At 52.7% G+C, this 25596-nt stretch overlaps 10 protein-coding genes across 10 annotated transcripts; 5 read left to right on the top strand and 5 right to left on the bottom strand.

Moving 5' to 3' along the window:
- Window positions 1–1194: 1194 nt before the first annotated feature.
- A1O1_06733 (uncharacterized protein) lies at window positions 1195–3142 on the top strand (the record flags this gene model as incomplete). The annotated part of the gene is made up of 2 exons (XM_007727610.1): window positions 1195–2419; window positions 2490–3142. The coding sequence occupies 2 exons, from the start codon at window positions 1195–1197 to the stop codon at window positions 3140–3142; spliced, it is 1878 nt and encodes a 625-aa protein (XP_007725800.1).
- A 311-nt stretch (window positions 3143–3453) lies between these two features.
- On the top strand, window positions 3454–3786 carry A1O1_06732 (uncharacterized protein; the record flags this gene model as incomplete). The annotated part of the gene is made up of 1 exon (XM_007727609.1): window positions 3454–3786. One exon carries the CDS (start codon window positions 3454–3456, stop codon window positions 3784–3786), a length of 333 nt encoding a protein of 110 aa, XP_007725799.1.
- A 717-nt stretch (window positions 3787–4503) lies between these two features.
- Window positions 4504–5988, bottom strand: A1O1_06731 (uncharacterized protein; the record flags this gene model as incomplete). Its single annotated transcript, XM_007727608.1, has 1 exon — window positions 4504–5988. One exon carries the CDS (start codon window positions 5986–5988, stop codon window positions 4504–4506), a length of 1485 nt encoding a protein of 494 aa, XP_007725798.1.
- Window positions 5989–6641: 653 nt separating this feature from the next.
- Window positions 6642–7565, bottom strand: A1O1_06730 (prohibitin-1; the record flags this gene model as incomplete). Its single annotated transcript, XM_007727607.1, has 2 exons — window positions 6642–7166; window positions 7239–7565. 2 exons carry the CDS (start codon window positions 7563–7565, stop codon window positions 6642–6644), a joined length of 852 nt encoding a protein of 283 aa, XP_007725797.1.
- An 814-nt stretch (window positions 7566–8379) lies between these two features.
- On the top strand, window positions 8380–9013 carry A1O1_06729 (ubiquinol-cytochrome c reductase subunit 8; the record flags this gene model as incomplete). The annotated part of the gene is made up of 4 exons (XM_007727606.1): window positions 8380–8507; window positions 8583–8608; window positions 8714–8891; window positions 8956–9013. 4 exons carry the CDS (start codon window positions 8380–8382, stop codon window positions 9011–9013), a joined length of 390 nt encoding a protein of 129 aa, XP_007725796.1.
- A 332-nt stretch (window positions 9014–9345) lies between these two features.
- A1O1_06728 (uncharacterized protein) lies at window positions 9346–9872 on the bottom strand (the record flags this gene model as incomplete). Its single annotated transcript, XM_007727605.1, has 2 exons — window positions 9346–9465; window positions 9540–9872. 2 exons carry the CDS (start codon window positions 9870–9872, stop codon window positions 9346–9348), a joined length of 453 nt encoding a protein of 150 aa, XP_007725795.1.
- Window positions 9873–11266: 1394 nt separating this feature from the next.
- Window positions 11267–12419, bottom strand: A1O1_06726 (uncharacterized protein; the record flags this gene model as incomplete). Its single annotated transcript, XM_007727604.1, has 4 exons — window positions 11267–11689; window positions 11749–12084; window positions 12158–12318; window positions 12377–12419. The coding sequence occupies 4 exons, from the start codon at window positions 12417–12419 to the stop codon at window positions 11267–11269; spliced, it is 963 nt and encodes a 320-aa protein (XP_007725794.1).
- A 1634-nt stretch (window positions 12420–14053) lies between these two features.
- On the top strand, window positions 14054–14806 carry A1O1_06725 (uncharacterized protein; the record flags this gene model as incomplete). The annotated part of the gene is made up of 1 exon (XM_007727603.1): window positions 14054–14806. The coding sequence occupies one exon, from the start codon at window positions 14054–14056 to the stop codon at window positions 14804–14806; it is 753 nt and encodes a 250-aa protein (XP_007725793.1).
- Window positions 14807–15374: 568 nt separating this feature from the next.
- A1O1_06724 (uncharacterized protein) lies at window positions 15375–18194 on the bottom strand (the record flags this gene model as incomplete). Its single annotated transcript, XM_007727602.1, has 1 exon — window positions 15375–18194. One exon carries the CDS (start codon window positions 18192–18194, stop codon window positions 15375–15377), a length of 2820 nt encoding a protein of 939 aa, XP_007725792.1.
- Window positions 18195–19175: 981 nt separating this feature from the next.
- A1O1_06723 (hsp70-like protein) lies at window positions 19176–21270 on the top strand (the record flags this gene model as incomplete). Its single annotated transcript, XM_007727601.1, has 2 exons — window positions 19176–19202; window positions 19276–21270. The coding sequence occupies 2 exons, from the start codon at window positions 19176–19178 to the stop codon at window positions 21268–21270; spliced, it is 2022 nt and encodes a 673-aa protein (XP_007725791.1).
- Between the last annotated feature and the right edge of the window lie 4326 nt (window positions 21271–25596).

Here is a 25596-nt window from a genome sequence, read left to right as displayed (position 1 = left end):
AGGCTGTGACAAGTTGTAAGAGCTAGTGAGGGAGGATCCAGATGCACGGTGTGATTCAGAGTGACACCAGATACAGTTCGACGTTGAGATGTTGCCAAGGTGAAGAGGCAGAAGCGGTCCACGGATCACCCTCGATGTTTTGATGATTTCCCACGCTAAAGACCTCGTCGCTACGGCTTTCGCGGGGTTGTGCAAGGGGCGGAAACTCATCTCATCCATCAGTCCAGATAAGAGCAAAGTCCTTCGAGTCTACAAACATTCCATCCGGCATTCTTCGCAAGTCCGTTCACTCGAGAATCCTTTAATCCCACCAACGTCGGGCGCGCACCAGTTCTGAAATATCCTGACTGCCTCCTCCCTGTCAACGCGTTGGCTCCAGTGGCTCAATCTTGAAACACGAATCTGTCCCCTTCTTAAGATCACGTCGACTGACTCCTGGCTACTTCGATCCGTCTGAAACAGGTGGTCGATCTTGCTTGCAGCTGCTAGCCCCTCCTAGTCTCCCGATCCTTCATCCTCCATCACACGCCATTACTGACGCACGGGATTCTTGGACTCGCCGGCTGGCCAGCTAGGAGGATGAGGCTACATCGTCAATCTGCTCTCAACAATCCAAGGCTACGAAGACCCATATGCCCCCACTCTCGTACCGTCCTTCTCATCTGGATCCGAATATGGCATGGCCCCCATAAACGGTGGTCTCCATGAGCCTGCTCAATCCTCCTACCAAGAAAGCCTGGCTAGACTTGATCAATCAGTCGCCTCTGGGTCAGAATGGAACGTACCTACGCCACACGGCTTTAGAGCATTCTCAAGCTTCTGTCATGCAAGGCCGACTGCTCTCTGACATTGCTCTTCAAAAGAACACTTACCCTGCAATTTCATCCTGTCGGGTTGGCAGGCTGTCTGAAATGGGGGCCACCAACGCACCTCTGGTCTGTATATAATTTTCCGTTCCGGCAAGTATTCCTTCTACATGGCTTTTCATTGTTGATCGTCGACGCTCTTTTTGTCCCAGCTCACATTCGTTCATTGGCTAGAGGTCGGTGACCTCGCCGTTCGTTCTTTATTTGCTGTGCGATTGTATCGTACATCCAGTCCTTTGTCAGACCCTCCTTTATAACTTTCGTCGTTCGTTCCCGGGAGTTCGCTTCTTGCCTGAATTCGATTCTGCAGTCCTTTGAACATACCGAAATGTCAGTTCTCCTGGCCACTGGCCTTCTGGCCGCCCTTGCTGCGTCGCCCGTGTCGGCGTTCTGGCGACTGCCTTGCAAATCTCCCATCGTGGTCGAGCGGGCCGATCCCATCATCAGTCCTGGTAAAGTTTCGAATCATCTGCACACCATCATGGGAGGCAACGGGTTTGACTTTACGATGGACTACAACTCAACCCAAAAATCCACCTGTTCATCTTGCACTGTGACTGGAGATAACAGCAACTACTGGACGCCGACGTTGTTCTTCCAGCACCAGAATGGCACCTTTGAGAGTGTCAACCAGATCGGGGGTGCTACTGTCTACTATCTGCAACGAAAGGGTGACGGCGAGACCCTGAAGGCTTTCCCACCCGGTTTCCGTATGGTTGCGGGCAATCCTTTCAAGCGAACTGCTGGCGACGACTTCGCCAGTCAAGCCGTCAGCTACGCTTGTCTCAACTATAACGGCCCTGCGAAGGCCGAAACCCCCATGTTTCCCAACTACGGCTGTCCCGATGGCCTTCGAGCCCAAGTGTTCTTTCCTTCCTGCTGGAATGGCAAGGACCTTGACACTGCAGACCACATGTCCCATATGTCTTACCCCATACAATCCTACAATGGTGGTTCATGTCCTCCTGAATTCCCTGTCCATCTTGTTTCTATCTTCTACGAGATCATCTGGGATACAGGCAAATTCAGCGACCAGTGGTATGGAGACAATCAGCCCTTCGTTTGGTCGATGGGCGATCCTACTGGGTATGGTGGGCACGGTGACTTTGTTATGGGCTGGGACCCAGAGCTCCTCCAGAACGCTGTCGACCAATGCACCAACGAGAGTGGTCGAGTTGAGGACTGTCCTGTTTTCGATCTCATCCCAGATTCCCAAGCCGAAGGCTGTAAGATCGAACCGGAGGTGGACGAACCCGTCAGTGGTCTTCTGTCTGCCTTGCCCGGCTGCAACCCGGTCCAACCTGGTCCTACAGCGACACCTCAGAGCGGGTGTGGTGCTACCACTGCCATCACCCCTTCCAATGCCACCTTTTTCACCGATCTCACCAGCAAAGGCTGGGCTTACGCTGGATGTGGCACTGACAATTACTACAACCGCATCCTCACCGGAGCTACGCAAGCCAATGATCAAATGACCAACGAGAATTGCATTGCCTTTTGCGAGAGCACAGGATTCTCTGTTGCAGGCACTGAATATTCTACCGAATGCTACTGTAAGTTGATGACCCCCTTTGTAATGCAAACCCTGTTGGGTTAGGAGATTCATTGCTAACGTGTCTCAAGGTGGCAACTCGATCCCTTCAAGCGGTGCGCCCGTTCCAGGGGTTGTCGGAAACTGCGAGATGCCGTGTAAAGGAAAGAGCTCTGAGTTCTGTGGCGGCAGTGGCGTCATCTCGCTATATCAGAAGTGTACGGGAGATTCATGCACGAATGCTCAGTTCGGCGGCTCTTCAGCGCCTGTTCAAGCTGCCAACCCTCCTGCTCCTTCAGCCACGGCCTCTGCGGCGTCTGCTCCGGCCTCATCATCTGGCGCGGCGGTTGTATCTGCTGGGGCTCCTTCGTCAGCTCCGGCCGCCGAGTCTCCCACCACACTTGCCACGGTGACGACGTCTAAGGCGGCGGTGGCGGCGGCGAGCACAATAACTCCGTCCGAGCCACAGGTCCAACCAGTCACCACTGTTTCGGTAAATACCAAGTCTACTTCTCAACCCGAATCACCATCTTCTTCCACCGACCCCGATTCAGATGGAGATGGAGCCGCAAATCCATACTCATCGTACTCATATCCCGGTGCTGCTTCATCTGAAAGTCCAGACTCAGGTGATGCAGACACCGCGAGAGCGTCCAGCCTCCCTCCAGCCTCAAGCAGCGAATCTCTCCGTTTCCTCTATCCTTCCTTCTCCAACGAAGTCATCCCCACAACCCTGTCGTCTTGATTTTTTCGCTCTCAATCACCCCCTACATGACATAAAATCCCTTTGTTTCCCTGATCCCCCTTTTTCTTGTTGCCTCTTATCTGTTTCCGGAACCAACGCCCCCAGAAAAGCCAATGACATAAAAGCACCACGCGAGAAGAAAAGAAACCAAAAGAGGAAATTCTACTCTAACGAAAACATCTAACATGTCATGTTTCTAGCCATCGTCGTCAACATCTTCGGTGAACCCCAATTGGACCTACTCCGGCTGCTTCGTCGACACACTTACTCCACGCACGTTGCCACAATGGTCCAATTTCAACGGCGACACCATGACCAACGGCGCGTGTGTTTCGTTCTGCGACTCTCGCGGCTTTGCTGTCGCCGGCACCGAATACGCCGGCCAGTGTTTCTGCGGCACCGACGCCGACTTCCCGGCAATGGCATCTCAACTAGACGAATCACAGTGTGATATGCCCTGCACAGGAGCCGGGGGTGAAATGTGCGGCGGATCCGGAGCTTTGAGTGTCTGGGCGAAAGGGGGAGCCTCGTCCTCAACAACGACAAGCAACACCGACAGCGGCAAGTTGATGATGGTCAAGAGACGCTTCAACTATCTAGGCGGACATGGGAAGAGGATGGTTCGGCCAGCCATGAGGGACTAGTTGATGGTTTCTGGTTCATGGATAGACCAGGCCACCCACTATAGGGAACCTGACTTTATTTCAATTCTTGACGTTATTATTGATAAGTATTAATGTACCTTGTGCATATAAGCATCCCTTGAGATCGGTTTTCTCGCGCATTTGCATCGAGTATATAAGACCACTCTGGGTATAAATATATGGGTATTGATTGAGCTTGAAATCTCGAAATATGGTTATGCCTGACAGGTTCCTGGTAGGTAGGTATTTTTATATCCTTTGATTTTTTATGTTCGATTCTGCCGCGAGAAGAACCAAAAACAACAAAGGCATCAACCATCCTGTATATTTCACCCCTTTCCACTTTCATTGTTCTCGAGAGTACCTCAGCTAGTAGCAGTCGCCGCTTCCGGTGCGGTTCTATTCTTTTGTTATCTTGTGCTCTTTCGTTATCCTGGAACTACTTATTGTAGGTGAGATCTTTACCTTCATTTACTTCTTCAACAGCAGCAAGAGCTAAGAGGGAGGGGTCCTATTGGGTACCAGGTGGTTTCCGTCTGATGAGCAGCCCTAAACATATTGGAGGGCTTGAATAAGGATTCCCTTGAGGAGGTTATCAGAGGAACCAGCCTCATTCTGGGAACGGCACGTCACAGAGTAGAATACCTATTGTGTACATTACACTCTGGGAAGTCTCCAACTTGAAGGTATCTAATATTCCTAGATAATCTATCTACCTTACGTACGCTCGCCATCTACAGAGGGCCACTGCCTTCTCTTCCTCCTATTACTCCTCCCTGTTCTCAAAGTGAACTTGATCCTCCTCTCCACGTCTCCTTGCTCCAGGTCGTCAACGTGCTTTCTGCTCCTGCTGCCTTCCGGGCTATGTCTATGTCTACCGGCTCTCTCCTCCTCCTCATCCCGGTCTCTCTCCTTTTCCTTGCCCTTTACAGAGGGAGGAGGAGGAGTAGTGCTACCGGAGCTAGTAGCACTACTCCCTAGTCTCGCCCAAACTCTGCGACACGGCGTCGAAGCTCGAGGTTCGGCTTTCACGCTGAAAGGCCCACAGGTGCGACAGTACTCGTTCACACCGCATGGACAAGCGTTCCGTCTGGGGCCGTCGAATTTGAGCTGGATGAAGTATTTCTCCTTGCAGGCCCAGATGGCGGAAAGGATGTCACGAAGTTCAGGGCCTTCGATGACGAGCAAGCAAGAAGCTACCCGCGGTGTCGTTGAGGAGGAGGAGCACGAGGAGGACAAGGATGATGTCTCTGAAGAAGACCTCGATGGCAGCAGCGCTGGCCCGTTGTTCGTAAAGCTCGTTGATGATGCGTTGAACACTTCGCCGGCTTTGGCGAAAGCACTAGTAACAAACGAAGGCCCGCTCGTCCGGGCAGGCGCTGTAGCCAATGGCCCGTCAAGCCTGGTAGGCGACCTGGCCTCAGAACTAGGTAGACGATCGGGTGTCGACGGCACCCTCCTGCCTACTATGGTCCTCATCAACCCTTCGCGGGAGGAGGGCGCCAGATCCTCTATATCCGCGAGTAGGATACGCGCCAGGAGACCCCAGTTCCCATCACGGGCAATGCTCTCGGCGTTGCCCATATTCTGCTTTGGTTTCTGCCTCGACTTCAGGCCCGAGCATCTCCCTTCGTCATGTTTTGCAGCCTCTGTGTTCTGTATATGCTGCGCATACATCTGCACCGCGGCCTCAAACTGCATGCAAGGTACGCCTAAGTCCCGCGCTGCATCCCGAAACACGTCGCGTAACCGTCCGTTGGCATGTTTCGCACAGATAGCAGGGGAGTCCTCCCCTTGCCTCGTGATATGGTCTCTAGGTCTGACAACTTGGACCTTTGTCCGGCGCAAAAGGTTGTCTTTTAACCGTTTGAAGGCCCCAGCCTTGTACAGTTCCATCTCGACACCGTCTCCGTGGTAACAGAACCTGCCGCGCGCTCTTTCATCCTCGTATTGCTGCCATGTCTTGACCACATCGACCCGCTTGAGTTCGGCGCGGATCGCCAACGTACAGGTATTGATACTAGCCCGTACACTTGCCGCTTCGTCCGGTTCGAAGAAAAAGCCGTAGAAGGTAAGCAGCTTCCAGCGGATCAACTGCTTGCCAATACGTGTGAGGTGTCCGGCCGTCAAGGGGTCAGGTCGACGGCTGGAAGAGGGTTGGCACTGTTCGTAACGACACTGGTGGCTGAGGCATCGTGGCATCGTTGGTTTTGAGAGGCCAGGTCAGGCCCTAATACTGCGTCGGGCGGCGACGGGTCAAGCAAAGGAGGGCGTGGAAAACCCTGGGGGTTGATGATGCCTCCGAGGAGCCTGTCAAAGGGAAATGTGCGCTTCGCGTGGAGCGAACGGACGGGATGCAGGACAAGTAAAGACAGCGGAAAGAAAGAACATGCAGAACCAGTATTGCACGAAGTGATAAAGGGAAAGCACGCTATCAACTCGCCAGGGGCTGGCAGCAGCAAGAGCACATCTTACCTCGTTCGAAAGCTCGACTTGACGCGAACCGGATTCTGATGTGGCACATGTTGTCGACTGGAGCGGCTATGCATAGCGAACGCAGAGGGGGACTTGGGGCCGGCCAGTCTCTGCGTGTTCCGTGACTGTGAAGGATGATAAAAAGGTGAGAATTCTCCGGTCCCGTTTTCCCCGGTCGCTATATAATGCTACAGTGGAATGGCCAAGCCAAAACATGAAGAGAGTTCTGTCGATCGTCCGTGTCGGCATCAAGGTCCACGCCGGTCGCCAGCAGTAACGGTAGACATCTCCGGTGTCTCATTAGCGGAGCATATCATCGGGCAACTCGCACCGCGCGATCAACCTGGTTAAGGTTCGTTTCTGTTCGGTCGACCTGCAGATCATGATCGTAGTCCCAGTAACAGACTCGTACTCTTTCCCTTTCCACCTTCTCCGTCTCCGCCACCAGGCAAATATGTGACATTTGGATTGCCCGACAAAGTCTGCGCAATGTCTTTGCTGGCCTCGATTCTTCGGATTTGGATCAGACCGTCTCCAGCCTTGGCCACGGCCTTGCTGATGATGTCGGCGGCCTCGGCTTCACCCTCGGCGCGGATGACGTTGGCTTGTCTCTCTTGCTCGGCCTTTTCCACGACAAATCTCGCCCGCTCTGCGTCCTGCTGCGCGATCTGTTTCTGTTCGACCGCTCGGGTAAACTCGCGGCCGAAGGTCATATGTGTGATCGAGACGTCCTCCAAGGCGATGTTGAATTCTGCCGCCCGGAGCATCAGATCGTTCCGGATCCTCTGCGAGACCGCTTCCCTCTGAGTGATCAACTCTGCGGCGTCGAATTGGGCCACAATGGCTTTCAGGACTTCGTTGCCGATGGACGGAAGGACCCTCTCATCGTAATCTTGACCAAGCGCCTACAAGAGTTCAGCATCACAATCGGCCAATCGTGCGATTCTCAACCGCATTCCAATCGATGGTGGGCTTACCTGGTAGATTTTCGGCAATTTCTGCACCTCCGGTCGATGCAACACTCTCAGCGTCAGGCTGACCATCTGCAAGTCCTTACTTCCGGTGGTGGTGCTGATATTCCTCGGCTTCGTCCGCACGTCGTAGATGATGGCCTTCTGCAACCACGGGACCAGGAAGTGTGTGCCTTCATTGACCACCTGATCTTTTACACCACTGATTCGATCGAAGATGACCGCTCGTGTTCCGCCCTTGACGTCGTACAGTGCCGCCTGGCCCAGCGATACGGCGATGAAGACGGGGACGGCATATCTGGAGATGGCGTTGAGTACGTTAGGCGCCGACATGGTGAGCAGAGTAGGGGTTGAGGATCAGTTTAGCAGCGAGGCGAGCGGGATCTGGTGGTTAATGCCTCTGCTGTTTGATGGTAGCTCCGGAGGCGTAGAGTATGATCGCGGATGTCATGGACTGGTTCTACATTTTAGGTGCCTCCGCAGCTTGAACACGACTTGCCGCTCGACGAGCAGCGCCAAGCTTTAATCTGCGCAGCATGCGCGTGATCTGCCGTATTGGATCTTTGCAATACTCTACGGGCGAGTGCGTGCAGGGTCAAGCACACCTCCGGTTGAGCACTCAGCCTTGTGACCTTCAACCGCCCAACCGTACTGGCGGCACGTATGGACCCTTAGGGAGAAAGGAATTCAGATACAGAGTCTATTAAGGTCATGAGGGGAGGCTGCATTGTAGAGTGAGCGATCGCGCGATGCGGTGCCAGAGCTAGCCACTGCTACGCATTTCCACAGGACAATCATGGCCCGGGCATTCGGTCTCAGCGCGGGTGGCACCGTTTCGTATTTTGCTCAGGATGATGATAAGAAAGCTAGACGGCAGGACGAGCGACTTCGTCTTCAATTTGAAGACGTCGAGATATCTACCAGTACATGTAGATGTATGTAGGTACGTACTAGCACCATCCCCCGGCCATCGACCAATGAGGAGGGCTAGATTTTCTGCCGTAATAAGCTGCCAAGCCTTCCCCAAGTGCAGCTCCGCCAGCAGCTTCTACGAACTGCGATCATTGATTTCTCCCAGTCTCCGTGACGATAGACACCTTCAACCAGACCACGACCGAGTCTCTACTCACAGAACGAATCCTTCGCGATGCGTCCAACTCCAGCTCTGAGATTGCAAGCGACGCGGTCTCTGCGACTGCAAGCAACCAAGCCCCTGCGACTACAAGCAACTAAGCCCTTGCAAAGTGGTGGTCACCCCGATCCGAAGAATGGAGTGTATGTTGAGCACCGCCTACAAGCCTCCCAATATCGATGTCCGATGCTACTCTGATGCTGACCCTTATTGCACAGTTACATGGGATGGTGGGGAGATTTCGGTACGACAGACTGCCTCATCTCCGAACCTAAAGAGCTTCAAGCCCCCGGCGACGAGTCCGAGAAGCTCCGCTACAAACATTCAACTAACACTACTTCTTGAACAGGCTCGCCACCACAGAAAGGTGTTGTGTCCTACACACTTTCGCCGAACAGATATGACCCGATGGCCGGAGCTGTAAAGAATGCCATCTTTAACACCTACCGCCGCACATACCACCAAATTCTCTACTGGCTGCCTCCTATGGTTTTGGGGTACTTCCTGATGCAATGGGCTATTGAGAGGTAAGGATGGAACGGGGAAGCCCAAGACTCCATTCTGATGGGCGAGAACTGACAGTTTGGACAGAAACGAATATCTCAACTCGAAACCCGGGCGAGCCGAAGCTGCGGAGGAGGAGGCATAGAGTTGTGGGTGGAGGAGTTCTTGAAGACGAATATTGTATATAAGTCAATAAGCGATAACACAGCGAAACTTGAGACGGTTCATTCATTCTTCGGCCGTCAAAAGAAGTCTGGTAGAATGGAGACATTCGTTTGAGGGCGATTTCATTCCAGATGCCTTATTTGTGGTGCTAGCCGGTTTCTTATCCACCCGACTCGAATCGTGTGCCATCAGAGAGTTCAGTAGACCTTGCTGGAACTTATATCGAACATGCCGATCGAGACGGCCAGCAATGCCACGCGCGTAAAGTCGAATTGTAGAGAATACAAAGAAGACGATTTGCATCCATTGTCGTTACCCAGGCCCGATGCGCGGCATATCATGATGTTCGCTGAGGCTGCTGAGATAGCGATTCAACTCCTCCACTCGCTCCTTATGTGTCTTAATGCCTTCTCGCTTGAGTCGTTCCTCCAACTAAACAATCACCGCCGGGTCAGCTCTGACACTTATCAAGCAAGCAGAATTGTGACGAATCACGGCCAACGTACCCTCTTGCGTCTCTGTTCTTCGTACCGTCTCTCCGCCTCCGTCTTGACAATCGTCGTCGCCTCGTCGCCGTCCGAGCCTGTGGCCGGTCCAACTTCCTTGCCCTCGTCGAGGCCTATCCTTGGTCGTTCTTCTTTGGCAAACTCCGCGTCTTCGTCTTGCAAGTTTTTCAGCATGACCGAGTTGTCATGAAAAGTGCCTTTCTCGCCATTGCTGCCCTCCGTTTCGTCCTTGGGCTTGGACTTCTTTTTCTTCTTCTTGTCCACTTTGGAGTCCTTGACGCCCTTGAGCTTGAGCTTGCCCGACCCTACCGAGGCATACTCGCCCGGCGCCATCTAGAAGTTGACGACCCTGGACAGTAGCTTACCAAAAACCCCTGTCAACCGAATCTAGTACCGAAGTATACATGGGGTACAAAGGACGTACTACTACGTAGTGCCTACTTTTTCCTATATCAAGGTACTAGCCTGATGGGGTAGTTTAAAGCGGCATGACCAGTGAACCTTTCAGTCAAGGTGATGCCGCCCTTGCACCCTTTGACTCACAGGTGTGGGGCCGGAATTTGTGCCAGCCACTAATAGGCACTTAAAGTGCATGTGGGCTACTTATGTATATGAAGGGCTCTCCCCAATTTTTTCGATGAAATGGCCGTCGAGCCTTTCTGGGTTGTATAGTGTAGTGGTGATCACTCGTAAGTTGCCATTTCATTTCGCCCTTATTCAACATTCGTGTTAACGATAAGTAGCGGATTTTGAGATCAAAATATTCCGGCAACCCCGGTTCGAACCCGGGTACGACCTTTACTTGTTTTGTTTTTGACCTTTTGAAAATATATTCCTCCCTGCAAACGCGGCGGCTTTCACCCTATCCAAATAGTAGCTACCTTTCTGAAGCTCGCCCACAGTGATATACAAGACCATATCTTTTTTTATAGATTATACCGACCTTTTAGGACTTAGATCTAGAATACTTCAGGGCTCCCCTTTTGTATACATCATCTTCCTGGCACTGCATGTTCTCTTCCCTACCTCTCTTAACCTTCCAATAGGGTCGGCGAGCTCGACCACATTATCTACCTCGCTAGCGACGCACCTATGAGCAAACCATTCTTGGAATCCGACTTTGTCGACATCAAAGAAAGGGGATATATTCGCTTCTAGGACCCATACCCGTCGCTCATCATGGCTACAAGAATCTTGTGAAAAACCCGAAAAGTTCTATAAAACTGACATTGGGCGGTACAAGTGAGAAGCCGATCGAGAGGTACACAGCAACGAGTGCTTGGTTAAGTGGACTTCACGGCATGACCAGAAGTTTGGTTCTGGATCTCAAGCCGGTACGTGATATGTTCTGGCGCCATCAATACGGAGATACGGGATGCCCAGCATGGCGAAGCGAGAGCTGCCACGAGAGCAATCCTAGTCAAAGATACCACGGTGGGAGTGGTCGGACAACCTGAAGAGATTGCTGAAGCATATACCTACTAGTATTGCATGAAAGGTCACTTCGTCACAGGCAGCATAATCGACTCTGATGGAGGTCGGTTTCTATTCTCCCATACTGGTAACGAGCTGTCAGTGGTATAGGATTGCCAGGGATGGTGTGGATTCATGTCCAGAGTCAGTAGGCTCAAGACCACAAGAGGAAAACATTTGTCGCAGAACCATTTGCTGCTTGGGAAAAGGACCATATCAGTCTATGAGCTTGAGAATAGTAACAGTGGCCTAATTCAATCCCAACTGCCTTCCAACTCTTTCAATGTCTCCTCAATTCCCACTAGTTGTGTAATCCCTAAATCCGAGGGCTCGACAATATCGGGATGATCCATCATCTTCTCCCCCATTTTCTCCATGAATTCGTATTGTAAGGCTAGCTCCAATCCTGCATCTCCGTAGAGAGAGGCAAATGCCTCCTTAGTACAGCTCAGAAACGTAACCTTCTTGCCAGTTACCTTCTTCCAAATCTCGAGTAGTTGCGGGTAGCTCAAAGCAAACCCTAGAGATACAACTGCAGTCTTTGCTGGCAAGGACTTCTCTGGATGTGACAATACCGCCTTCACGAAAGTACCTGTATTCTTTCGGACGTGTCCAGCCATGGGGATTACAGTCGTTGGTGCACATGGTTGTACAAAGATATATTGTCCGCCTGGATTCTGAAGAGATATAGGAAAGTGTTATTCGCGGTGTAAGGATCCCGCGTCGTCTTACTCACATATTTTTGAGGCTTGAAGAAGTCGTGCCATGCCAGGTTTTCCGCATACCATGCCACTCGAAGAAAGGTTGTCTTGGCTAGCAGGTCGGGATAGTGTTGCTCCAGGTATTTGTCCACTCTGTTTTTGCTATCCATGTGTGGGACTTGTATATCGTTCGGTGACGTTGCGATTGCTCCAGGAAGTGTGCTCCAAATAAAGTGTTGAAGAGTTGGCGACCGAGCTAGAGCACCTAACAAGCCGATACCTTGTCTTGTTTCGATGTTCCCTGCTTCCACGTTGCCGTGGTTTGCGACATATTGCCAATAATCAGTAACTCCGAATACCGCATGCGACCCCTGTGAGACCATGTGAGATGACCTAGTTTTGCTCCAAGCACCTTTTCAAAGTCGCACTGCAGGACTTACGAACCTCGATGGCCTTTGGAAGAGTGCTGGGATCCTCAAGATCTGCAAAAGCTACCTCTGCACCTTGAGATCGGAGGGCTCTGGCTCTCGGGCTGTTCACGTTCCGCGTTAAAGCTCGTACGCTCCAGCCTTTGTCCTTGAGTAACTCAGTAACGACCCCACCACCTGGTAATTGTGTCAGTCAGTCCGGTTTGCCATCAATTTCTAGCTAACCAAGCCATACCTTGAGCTCCAGTTGCACCGAAGACTGCTATAATATTTGCCATATTTTCACGTATTCCACAATCTCTAAAGAGCACGAGGTTCAAAAGGTTCGCGATCAGGTATACATACCGGGGAGGGGGCTGGACTCTTATACCGTCGTTTAGTTGGTACAAGTAGTAACGATTGGGAGCTTGAGATTGATGACCAATCCGGAATATACTTGGCCCGTATATACTTGGCCCGTCCACGAAGCCGAGCAACGTTTATTACCCGAATCCCGAGTCTAGCACCAGGTATCACTAGTAGGCCACTGACAATATGACAATATAGGGGCCTTCTCTCGCCGACATGTTGGGTGGAAACATCCACAACCCACTGGGGCAGTGTGTGAGTAGTGAACCAAACCCGGCCGAGGTCTGCGTTTCTTTGAGCATCTTCTTTTCTGTAAATTCTGCACTTTCGAGGCTCACGTCCGGAAATGCTAGAGCCATCAATTTGGCGAGTGCGACCCTATCGGCCTGAGGAAGACCGCGATTGTTAGCATATTTGTGCTGCCAGTCCTTTTCACCGTACAGCCTAGCCAGCACAGTGCGTTGCTCAATGGGCTGAGCCTCATTCATTCTGTCCAAAATTGATCGATTGTGACAGCAACTTGGAGAAGAGCGACGCCGCCGTGAAGTCGCAGAAGATCGTGCCATTTCGGAACAATGTCGCCGGGAAGAAGAGCAGCGGGTACGTCACAAGTCGTGGGACTGTGCAGTGACGTTCAAGTTGGCTGAATGGGATCTGGCAAACTTTCCATGCAACCAACGTGAAATGGTTGCTCCAGCATTGTTCATCAAATCCGTATCACCAGGGAGCCGCAATCAAATGACCAGTCACCGAGACGTGGTGTGCTTACCTAAGGGGCGCGGCGTTTGCAGCGGGAGGCGAGCTAAGGTACCCATCAAATGTCACTTGAGACTGCATTTGGCTCGTAGGCAGCGTATGATACTGTATCGTAGAGCTACAGTGACAATGTTAGTTTCTTCTTCGACCCGCCTAGTCATCTCCTTCGGGTCGGTCCCAATGAGGGGACGAGACGGGGGTCGCACGTCGACGAGGCGTCCAAGAGGGAACGGCCGGCGCCGCCTGCGGTGCACCGGGTTCAGCATGAAGGGTGAGCGAGAGCGTGAGGAAGGTGAGCGAGGTGAGCGCGCAGGTGAGGGCGAGGGTGAGTCGGTCTAAAAGCGGCGGCGTCTGGTGCCGTGAGAACGCTTATAGTACTGCCAAGCATTCGGCATCTCGACTTCAATCTTCAAGTTCGAGATCCCGACATCGAGAACTGTAACTCGTAACTCTTCGCTACTCAACACCCAATCTCTGGAGCGACGTCCATTGCTACGTCCACAGAACCGGAGTTTGCTCCAGTATCTGCTTGTGGCATTAGTAAAGCGAGGAGGGACGCCCCGGCAACGTTGCCCACCATGTGTCGCATCTGCGGGCGCATGGTAAAATGCATCTTTGATTCAATGCCATCGAGGGTGGCCTCTCCAGCTTCGACAAAGTACGTCTTCATATCCTTTCCAAGGTGATTCAGCTCGGAAGTGCTGTGATCAAAATCACTGACCTACGAAGGGTTCTACAGCAGCCTCTCCAAGTCCAGCGCCGATCGCACCATGTCTCGTCACGAACGCTGGTCCGCAGTGCTCTAGACATGTCACCACGCACGCCCATTACATCCCAACCGCCCACGTTCCTCCTCCCCTTCCGCGCAAAGCTGCACCAAGCCTCGACGCAGCAAGCCGCCAGCCCAACCTCGCAATTCCACAACACCCAGCCCGATATCCCACCCACGCTTCTGCAGACGACGGACGCAACTGCGACGACGACGGCCTCCTCGTCCATCACCACGACGACGGCGACAGTCACCGAGCCGTCCACGACCCAGTCGCTGTCGCGGCCGCTGGTGATATCTCGATCTCTGCAGGAGCTGCTCCCGAAACTGTGCGTGCAGAAACCGCACTACATCGTCGCCCATGTCCATCGGTTTCCCTACCTGCTGACCGAAGGCGACACGCTCCGTCTGCCCTTCCACATGAAAGGCGTGTCGCCGGGCGACATTCTGCGCTTCAACCGCGCCAGCATCCTCGGCTCGCGCGACTATACTCTCAAAGCCGGCACCAGCAATACCGAGTCCTACGACGCCAAACGTACCGCCGAGCCCAATTACCTGGACGAGCGGCTGTTCGAGTGCCGCATGCGTGTGGTCGGGCTTGAGACGGGTCCGATGATGGACAAGGAGAAGAAGAAGCGGAGGAACAGGCATCGCAAGGTCGTCCACAGCAAACACAAGTATACCGTGCTGCGGGTGATGCAGATAAAGATCAAGACTTTGGAAGAGCTGAACCAGGAGAAGGGCACGCTGCTGTTCGAGGCGCAGGAGGTCCTGGGCGGACAGGCTCAATAGAAAGATGAGCGAGCATGTACAAAAGAGACGTGTGCCAATGCATGACTCTCCAGTAACTTCGACGCTGGCATTGAGACAGGGTCATTGGCATGGGATATTAACAATATTGGTTGGGTATGCGTGCTAGATATAGGCCGCATAAACGATACAAGTCGTGCCTCAGCCTCTTAGGAGGCCTCGAGACCAACAAGCACAATTGAACGCCGCTTTTACGCATTCCTTCATCGGCTCCCGGCAAAGATTGCATCAAGGTCATCAGCTTTCGTAAAAGTACATCAAACCAGGGCTCCAGCATGCCCCATGGGAGCCAGAGCCCTCTTGACCCGTAGGCAGTCAGCCATAAGGGGTTTCCAAAAAAGAAGGGAGTTATGGTTTGAACGGCCGAGTTGTTGGATCGCCTGCTCCTCCAGCCTCATCTCGTCATTTCACAATTCACCTCATTTGAATGGCAGGGAACGTCATGCGATCGCGGAGGTTGACCTTGAACTCGTAAACGCCTTCCTCTGAGCCGGCATATCTACATAGTCAGTTAGCAAACAAATGGAATATCATGGTGGTTGGCAAGGACTCACAAATACTGCCCATCGGGACTGAAGCCAATGCCAGCAGTCCCAGGTCCCATCTCTCTGACAACGTCTGCCGCCGCCACTGTAGCGTCGGATTCACCTGAGCTTCCGTTCAAGGCTGCCAAAGACGACGCGCCTGCCAGAACTCGATGTAAACCAGATCCAGGCAACCAGTTTCCATTGGCATCGAGAGCTCGATTTCCAGACATACCCGAGAGAAACATCATTCGTGCCAGGCGCATGTCCGCTTCTGGAACACGGCCGGCGAGTTCCGAAAGGCGGTCAATAGTCGCTAGATGAGGCCGGTTCATCGGCACACCGACACGACGAGTGGTAACACGAGGGCTTTCAGGCTGGGTTGATACTGGTCTGGTGGTCGCATCGGTGGCACTTGTTGATGCCGTTGATGCCGTGCCCGGATGAGTGGCATCATCGTTGCGTCTGTTATCACTCTCTTCAGACCCCCAAACTCCGCGGGTGCGAACGATACCCTCTAATGCCTCGATGTCTGTTGTCGCCTGCGCCACGCGTGCTTCGGCTCGACGGACTTGCCGCTCCAGATTCTCGACATGAGCAAGCCGCTGCCGACTAGATTCTCGGTAATCAGTCAAGATGTGCGAGAGATTGTCCGAGTCTGCAGACGCCAGCACATTCGTCGTAGGAAGAGCCGAGGTTTGAGCGGAAGCCGACTCTGTACTCGGTGTGGTTGCGCTCCGCGTAGACGTTGATGTTGCTCCGGCATCTCTGCCCCCCAACCGCGCTCGCTCTCGTTCCAGCCGTCTGGAATAGTACATTCCCGCACTCAACTCGCCCTGCAGCTCCTGAGACCGTTGCTGGCTGAAGCGTTGTTCATCCGTTAGTTGTCGTTGCAAAACGCGCTCAAGAGTGGCCTCGACACGACCATTCCACTGGCTCGCAGCTGCGCGCCAATGATCTAATTGTACCGAGTGTTCACCGAGGAGCCGCTGTTGGGCATCGATCTGCCCTTGGAGAAGAATCGACAGCCTGCGTTCGTCGGCCAATCGACTCTCGATCTGATTGGCCAATTGTCTTTCAGCCTCCAACACGGTTTCGATGTACATCAGGTTCACTTGGTTACTATTGTCCGATTCTCTTGCCGATTCCAGAGCTGTTTGGATGACATGCCAGGGATCGGAGGTAGGTATACGGCTGGAGGCTCGCCGGGCACCGGAATTGCCAGCAGGAGTGGTTCTGGAACCGAGTCCATGGACTGGCCGGGAAGGCACATGTTCTTCATCGTCTATCCGACCGGGAGAAGCTGAGAGTCTAATCCTCGTCCCGTCAGTAGGGTCAAGATATCCACCTTGGTTGGTATTTCCATCGGTCAAAGTTGGCTCGGACAGTACGACTGACGTTCTCCTTCTGGGCTGATGGGTTTGGAATGTGGTCAATCGACGTGCCCCTGGGTTCAGCAATTGTACCTCGTACTCTCTTCTGGAGTCGGTAGATGCCAGAGAGTCCCTTATCCGAGGCGGAGAAGAATAATTTATACTGTAAGGGCGAGTGGGGACGTGTGCGACGCTGTCCATTGTTGTTTCAAGTGCCTCGATCACGGATCTCTCGCGTGCATCGAGATCCAAGCCTTGGTGATAGCTTAACAGATCTTGCCGGGCAGGACGTCGGCTGGCGTCGGTGGGCGGGTCATCAATGCCTACTTCGTCGTCTTCACCTCGAGAAGACAAGGCTCGCATCGCCCTAAGTCTTGCAAGATGCTGTTGCTTCAGACGCTCCTTGACACCAAGGCTTCGGTACGCCACAGGTGTTCCATCACCCAGTTTGACCGTGTCCATCTGTTTCCGATCCAGGTCCAGTATCTGCCGTCTGACAAAGGCCCTTCTCATGTCTGCCAATCCTATCCTTCCGTGGTCCTCCGCCCAAGCCAATATGTCCCAGGGGGCTGGAGAGAAGGCCATTGCCCTTACACAGCCCCACAGTGTACGCCGGGAAGACTTGAATGTGCATAAAATGGATTTCTCGGGGGCTTCGTCGGAATCCACAAGCTGGCGCATATCGAAGACACTGATGGCACCGCCTTGCGACGAGGCAGCGCACATATGTCCCGAAGGGGAGAAAGCCACGGCAAAGCTATAGTCATCATAGACATGGTCTCCCGTAGGCACTACAGGCTCGGCAAAGATTTCCCACTCATATTTGGCATACCTGGTGGAGGGTCCATCGATGGGATCAGAAGCGTCATCAAGACGACGGCGGTAGAAGTAGACCTTGTCCGAGTCTCCGACTGCCGCGATGAACTTGCAATCCGGTGACATGGCGGCAAAGTTCATAGGCACGGGATGCGATAGAGTTGTCAAGACTTGCCGCTGGGCGAGTGAGTAGAGCTTGACAGTCTTGTCGTTGTTGCTAATCAAGACGATGAGTTCGTCGGGACCATTGCCTTCATTGACCATGTTGTACACGTTCATGGAGTTCACTATTTCACCACCCAACAGGTCAACCAGCAAGTCATGCCCGAAGCAAGTCGGATGTCCATGTTGGTCTTTCTCCACCTTGATGAATGCGCAGTCTCCATTGACCTCCCCGCCGACACATACCCAGCCCAGGTCCGCTGCCAGACATCGCGCTTCGAACGGGATAGTGGCTAGGAGGGAGTTTTCATGGGTTTCGAGGTCGAGCACAAAAACATCGTAACCGGTTACGTAGTAGATGAGATTGGCCTCGGACGTGCTAATGAAATGCCGGAGCTGATGGTGCGGAACGGAGATCTTGGTCGGGTAGAATTTATGAGGAGTTGCAAGCCCGTTGGTCGGTGTGAGGCATATTTCACGATCGGACACCGTCATTTCGTAGAGAGCTGAGGCTCTAGGATGGGAGTCGCATGTCTCAACAGGCTTGAAGATCGATCAGGCGGGAACGCGCTATGAGGGAGGCGAAGGGAGCATGGGAGAGGAGGAAGGCGGTATCGAAGGATCTGGTTGGTGTGAAGCGACAGTGATCGGTTTGCACCAGCCTATATAGTAGTGATAGCCAGGTGTTGCAGTCAATATATGGATGAATACCTAGGTAGGTAGCCAACGGGCAGTTGGTGAGTGCAGTGTGGTTGGAGATGTGGGACACGAGAGTTGTAGGTGATGCAATTAGTGACCACTCTACACTTGTATACCTCAAGGTAGCATTGGAGGCTGTTACTAAGTACTGTGTACCGGTGATCCTTTTGAAGGTTACCTAAGGTAAGGTACTTTGATTAGCACTTCAGCACGAGAGCACCTATCTACCCTCTATAGTACTCCCTAACTAATGTACTGTGGTAGTACTCTGTAGGTACGATGATGACTAGTCTCTGTGGGTATCATGATGGCTTCTGATCTGTGGCGGTAGTACTGAGGCATAGTAAGGTATAGGTATATACCTAGGTACGTAGTATGCTATAGTAGATTCACAGCTATAGCAGTCAGCACGGCACTGCTATATCTCTCCCAAAGCACAGAGTTATGAGGTACCAACAATCACCTACCTCACCACCTATACATAGGACCTGCGGCACTGCGGCTGGAACTGGCGCCGCAGACAGAATCTCGCAGAACTTCTTCCGACCTCGAAGCGTCTGCCAAGCCTCCAGGGTCGCGACCGCTAAGTTCCGCCTCTGTGAGGATTTTTCCATTACTGCTACATCCATCTACTCTATACATGCTCTACATCCTTTGAGCTCATCATCGCCATCCATTCGCATTCCTTCATCCTCTTCTCTACCGCCTGTCGTCGCCGCGGTTCTGCGAGATCATTCCTGCTTCTCTTCTCGTCTGTGTTGTTTTACTAGAGCAATCATGATTGCCTCCAGATTGTCCAGAGCTGTAAGTTGCCATGTCGCCTCCCGCTTCATCATCACTCGTCCTCGCCTCATTATCTAACGAGCAATTTTCCTAGCTCCCACGCTCGACTCCCATCTCCCGCATCTCCCAGATCCGAGCACCCCGTTCGTCAATACTCTCCAGATATGCCTCTTCCGATGCTTCTGAGAGTTCCGAAAAGGTCAAGGGCCAAGTCATTGGTATTGACTTGGGCACGACAAACTCCGCCGTCGCCGTGATGGAAGGCAAACAACCTCGCATAATTGAAAACGCCGAAGGTACCCGAACTACACCGTCCGTCGTTGCTTTCACCGAGAGCGGCGAGCGTCTGGTCGGTATTGCCGCCAAACGACAAGCTGTCGTCAACCCCGAAAACACCCTGTTCGCTACGAAGCGACTTATCGGCCGAAAATTCACAGACCCTGAATGCCAACGTGACCTCAAAGAGGTTCCATACAAGATTGTCCAGCATACCAACGGTGATGCTTGGTTGGAGGCTCGTGGTCAGCGATACTCGCCATCGCAAATCGGTGGTATGATCTTGGCCAAGATGAAGGAGACCGCGGAAGCCTATCTGGGCAAGCCTGTTAAGAACGGTGTCGTCACTGTGCCCGCGTATTTCAACGATATGCAGCGACAGGCCACCAAGGACGCTGGTCAGATCGCAGGTCTGAACGTCCTGCGAGTGGTCAACGAACCTACTGCGGCAGCTCTCGCCTACGGTCTCGAGAAGGAAGAGGACCGCGTGATTGCAGTCTACGATCTCGGTGGTGGTACTTTCGATATCTCTGTCCTTGAGATCCAAAAGGGTGTCTTCGAGGTCAAGTCAACCAACGGTGATACCCACTTGGGTGGTGAGGACTTCGATATCTCGCTTGTTCGCCACCTTGTCCAACAATTCAAGAAGGAGTCTGGTATCGACCTGTCCAACGACCGTATGGCCATCCAACGTATCCGTGAGGCCGCCGAGAAGGCCAAGATTGAGCTGTCTTCCTCGCTCCAGACCGACATCAACCTGCCCTTCATCACCGCCGACGCCTCAGGTCCAAAGCATATCAACCAGAAGATGACTCGTGCTCAGCTCGAGAAGCTGGTGGAGCCACTCATCTCACGGACGATTGAACCTGTCCGGAAGGCTTTGAAGGATGCCAACCTCCAGGCCAAGGACATCCAGGAGGTTATCCTGGTCGGTGGTATGACCCGTATGCCCAAGGTCATGGAATCGGTCAAGAGCATCTTCGGCCGTGACCCTGCCAAATCTGTGAACCCGGATGAGGCTGTCGCTATCGGTGCTGCTATCCAGGGAGCTGTCCTGGCTGGTGAGGTGACAGATGTTTTGTTGTTGGACGTTACGCCCCTGTCTCTCGGTATCGAGACCCTTGGTGGTGTCTTTACCCGCTTGATCAACCGAAACACCACCATCCCAACCAAGAAGTCGCAGATCTTCTCGACTGCCGCCGACTTCCAGACGGCTGTAGAGATCAAGGTCTACCAGGGTGAGCGTGAGCTTGTCCGTGACAACAAGCTGTTGGGCAACTTCCAGCTGGTCGGCATCCCTCCGGCCCACCGAGGTGTCCCCCAAATCGAGGTCACCTTTGATATTGATGCCGACTCGATTGTGCACGTGAGTGCCAAGGACAAGTCGACCGGCAAGGATCAATCCATCACGATTGCTTCTGGCTCTGGTCTGTCTGACTCGGAGATCGAGAACATGGTTAGCGACGCCGAGAAGTACTCGGACCAAGACAAGGAGCGCAAGGCTGCCATCGAGGCCGCCAACCGAGCTGACAGCGTCTTGAACGACACCGAGAAGGCGCTCAACGAGTTCGAAGACAAGCTCGACAAGACTGAAGCTGATGCTATCAAGGAGAAGATTGCATCGCTCCGCGAATACGTTGCCAAGAACCAGACTGGTGAAGGCAACGCGACTGCGGAAGAGATGAAGGCCAAGATCGATGAGCTTCAGACTACTGCCCTCACGCTGTTCGACAAGATGCACAAGGCCCGCGAGCAGGCGCAAACACCGCCGGGTGGTGAAGCCGGTTCGCAAGGTGGCGAGCAGAAGCCTTAAAAACGTGGATGTGAATAACTACAACTTGAAGGATGGCGCACGGCAAAAGCAGCCAAGTGTATTTTAGTGATATCCCTGTACTCGACTTTCTAATCGCCTTCGGTCCTGGTCGGCCACTCAACATATTTTACTTGTGGTCCCGTATGGCACACCTGCTCTTCATCACGACCTATGATTCGACCGAGCATCCCAACTTGAATTGGCTCGAAGTAAGGCAGGAGGATCATGGCCTACATGTGAGGGCGTGTCGAGTGGGCAGCTCACTGTGATCATGAAACGATGAGAGATCATGAAACATTGTGATTTACATGCCGGGGGTTCAAGGAGCATGGGATGTAACGGTGGAACAAAAGCAAAGCTGGAATCTGTTGACATTGTTGGAGGTCGGCGAGCGAGCTTGTATACCTGAATTACTTACCTTAGTTCTGGGAAGGTTGGCATATTCGGCTTTGGGGTTCAAGACGAGTGTCGTGTACTACTTGAACCAGAATAGAAGAATCTCCGCTCTTGATGATTTCACTAAGCACCTGGTATTTTAAATAAGTCTGAGCTATACGTAATACTAGTATAGGAATAAAGGGGATGGATGGGTGGGGATGACGATGACGATGATGGCAGTAATAAAACCACTGCCGTACCAGTAGGGAAAAGCGGCGGAGTGAAGGCGGTTACGTCTACAGATGATAGAATGGAGGAAGATGAAGGCTACGTAGTACGTAGTAGGACGTAGTAGGATAGAAAAACGAACGGTGGTGGAGTCTGGAGTGGCTGTCGTTGACGTGAGATGAGGGCTTTTGTGGTAAAGCAACAGGATTGTGGCATAGGTACTAAGGTAGTGGGTACTGAGGAGTGAGCATAAAGGTATACACAGTTAAAGAAGAGGTAGTACATACCTAGGTAGGTATGTGCCTAAATAGGGTAGATGCATGTCCGCCCCTAAGTAGAAGTAGTACCGTAGATAGGTAGGTATCTATCCACAGGCACGTCCACTATGAACCGCTATAAGCATCAGACGCCTGATACCTACATACCTAGATAACCTGAAGAAGCGATCAGACTGGGCTGTGAACTAGTACATGTTAGGGACCTAGAGAACCTTAGCCTACCATAGTAGCGTTCAGTTCATGTCGCATGTGTAGCGCCCTCCGGAAGTCACTACTACGACCGTAGTCTCGATGAGCCATTTTTAGTTAAGCTGCGATTTTCTCGAGGCCCGGGGCTCCCTAGCCCTTGTGCAATGTGGAGTTGCGGCCTGACAGCTGCAACGTTGAGGCTCGGAGATGCATACGAAATGGGGAGAAGAATACCAGGCATGCCGATAACATCCCCCATGTTGCATTTTGTAGCGAGGGAAGCGCGTGGCAACTGACAGGAGAAGAAAAAGCAAAACACCCCCCAGAAGCAGCAATGGTTGCGATTGGTTGCGTGTGGAGAGTGGTTCAAATTGTTCACGATCTATGATCACAGTCCCGTATCAAGGAGAAGACCAAGGATAGGTGCAGTACACTACCACGACCAATCATGATAATAGGGGTTGCGCTGACAATATGGCCACCTGATGCTGGTCGTATACCAACCAGAACACGGCGAGGAATAGGTACAGGTAAGGATCGAGATTGGGAGAGTCATCTACAATGCTTCAACCCTCCTTATAAGCAACCACACAATTCCTCTGGTGATTGTCGAAGGATGTCGTAGTAGATACTGTAAATAAGTCGGCATGGCCGAGATTAGTAGGGCAGTCTAGCCACCTATCTTGCATTATTGTCATCGCCTGCCGCTGAGTCACGGTGTAAACTCCGGATGCCCAGGAAGGCTACGGAGGCCTAGGGCGCCCGGGGATCTGAGGTGGTATCCGCCTAGTCATCGCCCCTGATTATCATCGATTAAGTACCTCAACTGGGGGTTAGGGGGCGAGGGGGAGTATTGTATGCAGTGAAAAATGTAACATCCTTGTCCGACACAGTTTTCAGATGGCCACTGACTGCAGCTGCATTCCAGGAAGCAGTTCCTATACTCCGGACTAGATTTGTTAGCGCCCGAATAAGAAAAGTGTCTGTGATAAGTAGATGATAGACGTGCCTGACCGTGGATACTTGAACTTGACCTGCCAGTGGGTAGCAAGCGTTGGAGTGATGTGCCACTGCCACCACACAGTAAGGGATACCTAGTAAGTAATCCTCGACACCTACCCGAGGGTTAATGAGATAACTAGTAGGTAGTACCGAAAGCATGGCTAGCAGCAGCAGCGGCGGCGGCGCTCCACTCTCATCTTGAAGTCTCACCCTTTGGCGCAAATGTACGTAAGACGACTTCCGCCGCTCGGATAGCCACGTACTTTATGCCTCTAGCCCTGCTTCTTTTCTTCTGCGCCGGTGGCTGAAGTAGATTAGTAGTACGCAATAGGTAATAATACTAGGTAAAGAGGATTGCTCAGGAGGAAGACCACCTTGCCTTCGAGCTTGAGGTTCCAGGCTATAGGCACCTAGTATGCAGCCGAGGTAGATGCGACATCACCTCGTAGGATCATCAACTCAGGTATATTCTATGTCTAGGTACTAGGTACCTAGGTGTCCAGAGGATTGACGCATCCACCCCCAGCTTAACCACAACTCAATCTTATAGAGGTGTTATTTTTCCCGAACGTGCCCTATTCACCATTGGAGCTTCACCCCGTCGCCGGTGCCACAATCAAGCGAGTACCCACTGCACACCGTGAACAGTTCGTGTCAGCGGTAGCAGTAGCGGTAGCGGTAGTAGTATCATATCATCGTGATCCATCGCCTGCGCCATTCCTCTTATTCTGATTATTATTATTATTCACTGCATACTGCACACTCCCTATTGACCCTGATGTACTACTAGTATACCCTATCGCTACCCGAATCGACTGCCCTGCAGCATGGGTGGCTTGACCCCCAAACCCACCACTGTGCCACTATCCTTCTCACGCACCCGAACCCTTTACCCTTTCTATCATGATCAGCCTAGGTAGGTACCTAGTAGGTGCCCAGTAAAGAGAGGGTCGCTCCCCCCAGAACATGCGCCTCACCCGTAAACATAAGGTGTTTTTCTTACACAGTACCATCACCGTAATTGACACAACAATTGTGATCATTTGTCCATTTGGCTGCTAGTATTTGGCCTTTTTGGCTTCGGCTGGTTCCCCATCTCATCCAGCAGCTTTTGGACTCGCGTACCACCTGCACTGCATACGCAGTCTCTGTTGTCTTGTCCTTTGCTCCCCATTCCCCGTCTTTTTCTTCTTCGGCCCGGCCGTGCTTTCACTCTTTAAGTTATTAATCTTCTAAACGCATTCTGCTGGTCGCGCGCAGACTCTCGTTCCACCCATTCAGAGTGCCGTCTTCCATCTCACCTGTGCCACCGGATCGTTGACCTTGTATCACCACCTGTCCTCAATCCATCTTCCACCCCCATGCGCATTTGCATTTGCATTTCCCATTTGCAGTGGCACTGGACCTTGGTCGCTTCAACATAATACGCCAACGCCGACCGTCCCATCGTCTGGTATCTCGGCCTTGCAGGGTCGAGAGCGCAGGAAGTCGGCCACCGCTCTGGAACTCGACTCGACCGCTTCAAGATGTATCCGCGGCCACCGTCCCATTCACGGAAGGCGTCTGACCTAACCTCCGAGGTACGTGTATGACAGTTCCTTCTTCTATGCCTCTCTGTTACATCTATATCGCGCGTCGTGGAGGAGAGCCTTGATACAAATCGACGACCGCTGGGCGAGAGCATCAGACACGAGATGGCTCGACGGTGTTTTGTTCGCATCGGCGGACGTCCAGCGGCTTCCTCTCCCTACGGCTTTTATCTGGGGAAATCCCCAGCGACCGCCTCTGTGTGCGCCAGCAATTTCTGCCCTGCACTGTGGCCATCTGCAGCAGTCAGCACTCCCACAACCGTCTACGAAATCCCAACCATGGCGACTGGGCACTCACCAAGCTGGACTGACCCCGGCCGTCCAGACGAGCATTCTCGCTTGTCCGCGTGCTCCCACTGGGACTTGACGGCATTGGCTTCGATCTTAGGCTTGCATTAGCCACGACGGACAGAGCTGGTTGGTTGGGAGAAGACAGCCTCCACCATGACAGCTCAAGACTGCGCTTGTGGTGCCAGCGTTCTCTCTTATCTTGGCGCCGGTTTGGTCACGATTTGCACCCTCGCCCGTCAAAACTGCGCACCACAAAACAATGCTCCCACTCCAATCGCCATCTTCCACCATACACACCATCCACGAATCCATACCAATACCACCCGCGCTAACCATACCATATCGTCGCTCCCCTACTCCTCCAGCGCATG

This window comes from Capronia coronata (genome assembly GCF_000585585.1).
Source record: "Capronia coronata CBS 617.96 chromosome Unknown acBCG-supercont1.6, whole genome shotgun sequence".
Lineage (NCBI taxonomy): Eukaryota > Fungi > Ascomycota > Eurotiomycetes > Chaetothyriales > Herpotrichiellaceae > Capronia > Capronia coronata.
This window is presented reverse-complemented; position numbering and strand designations above follow the sequence as displayed.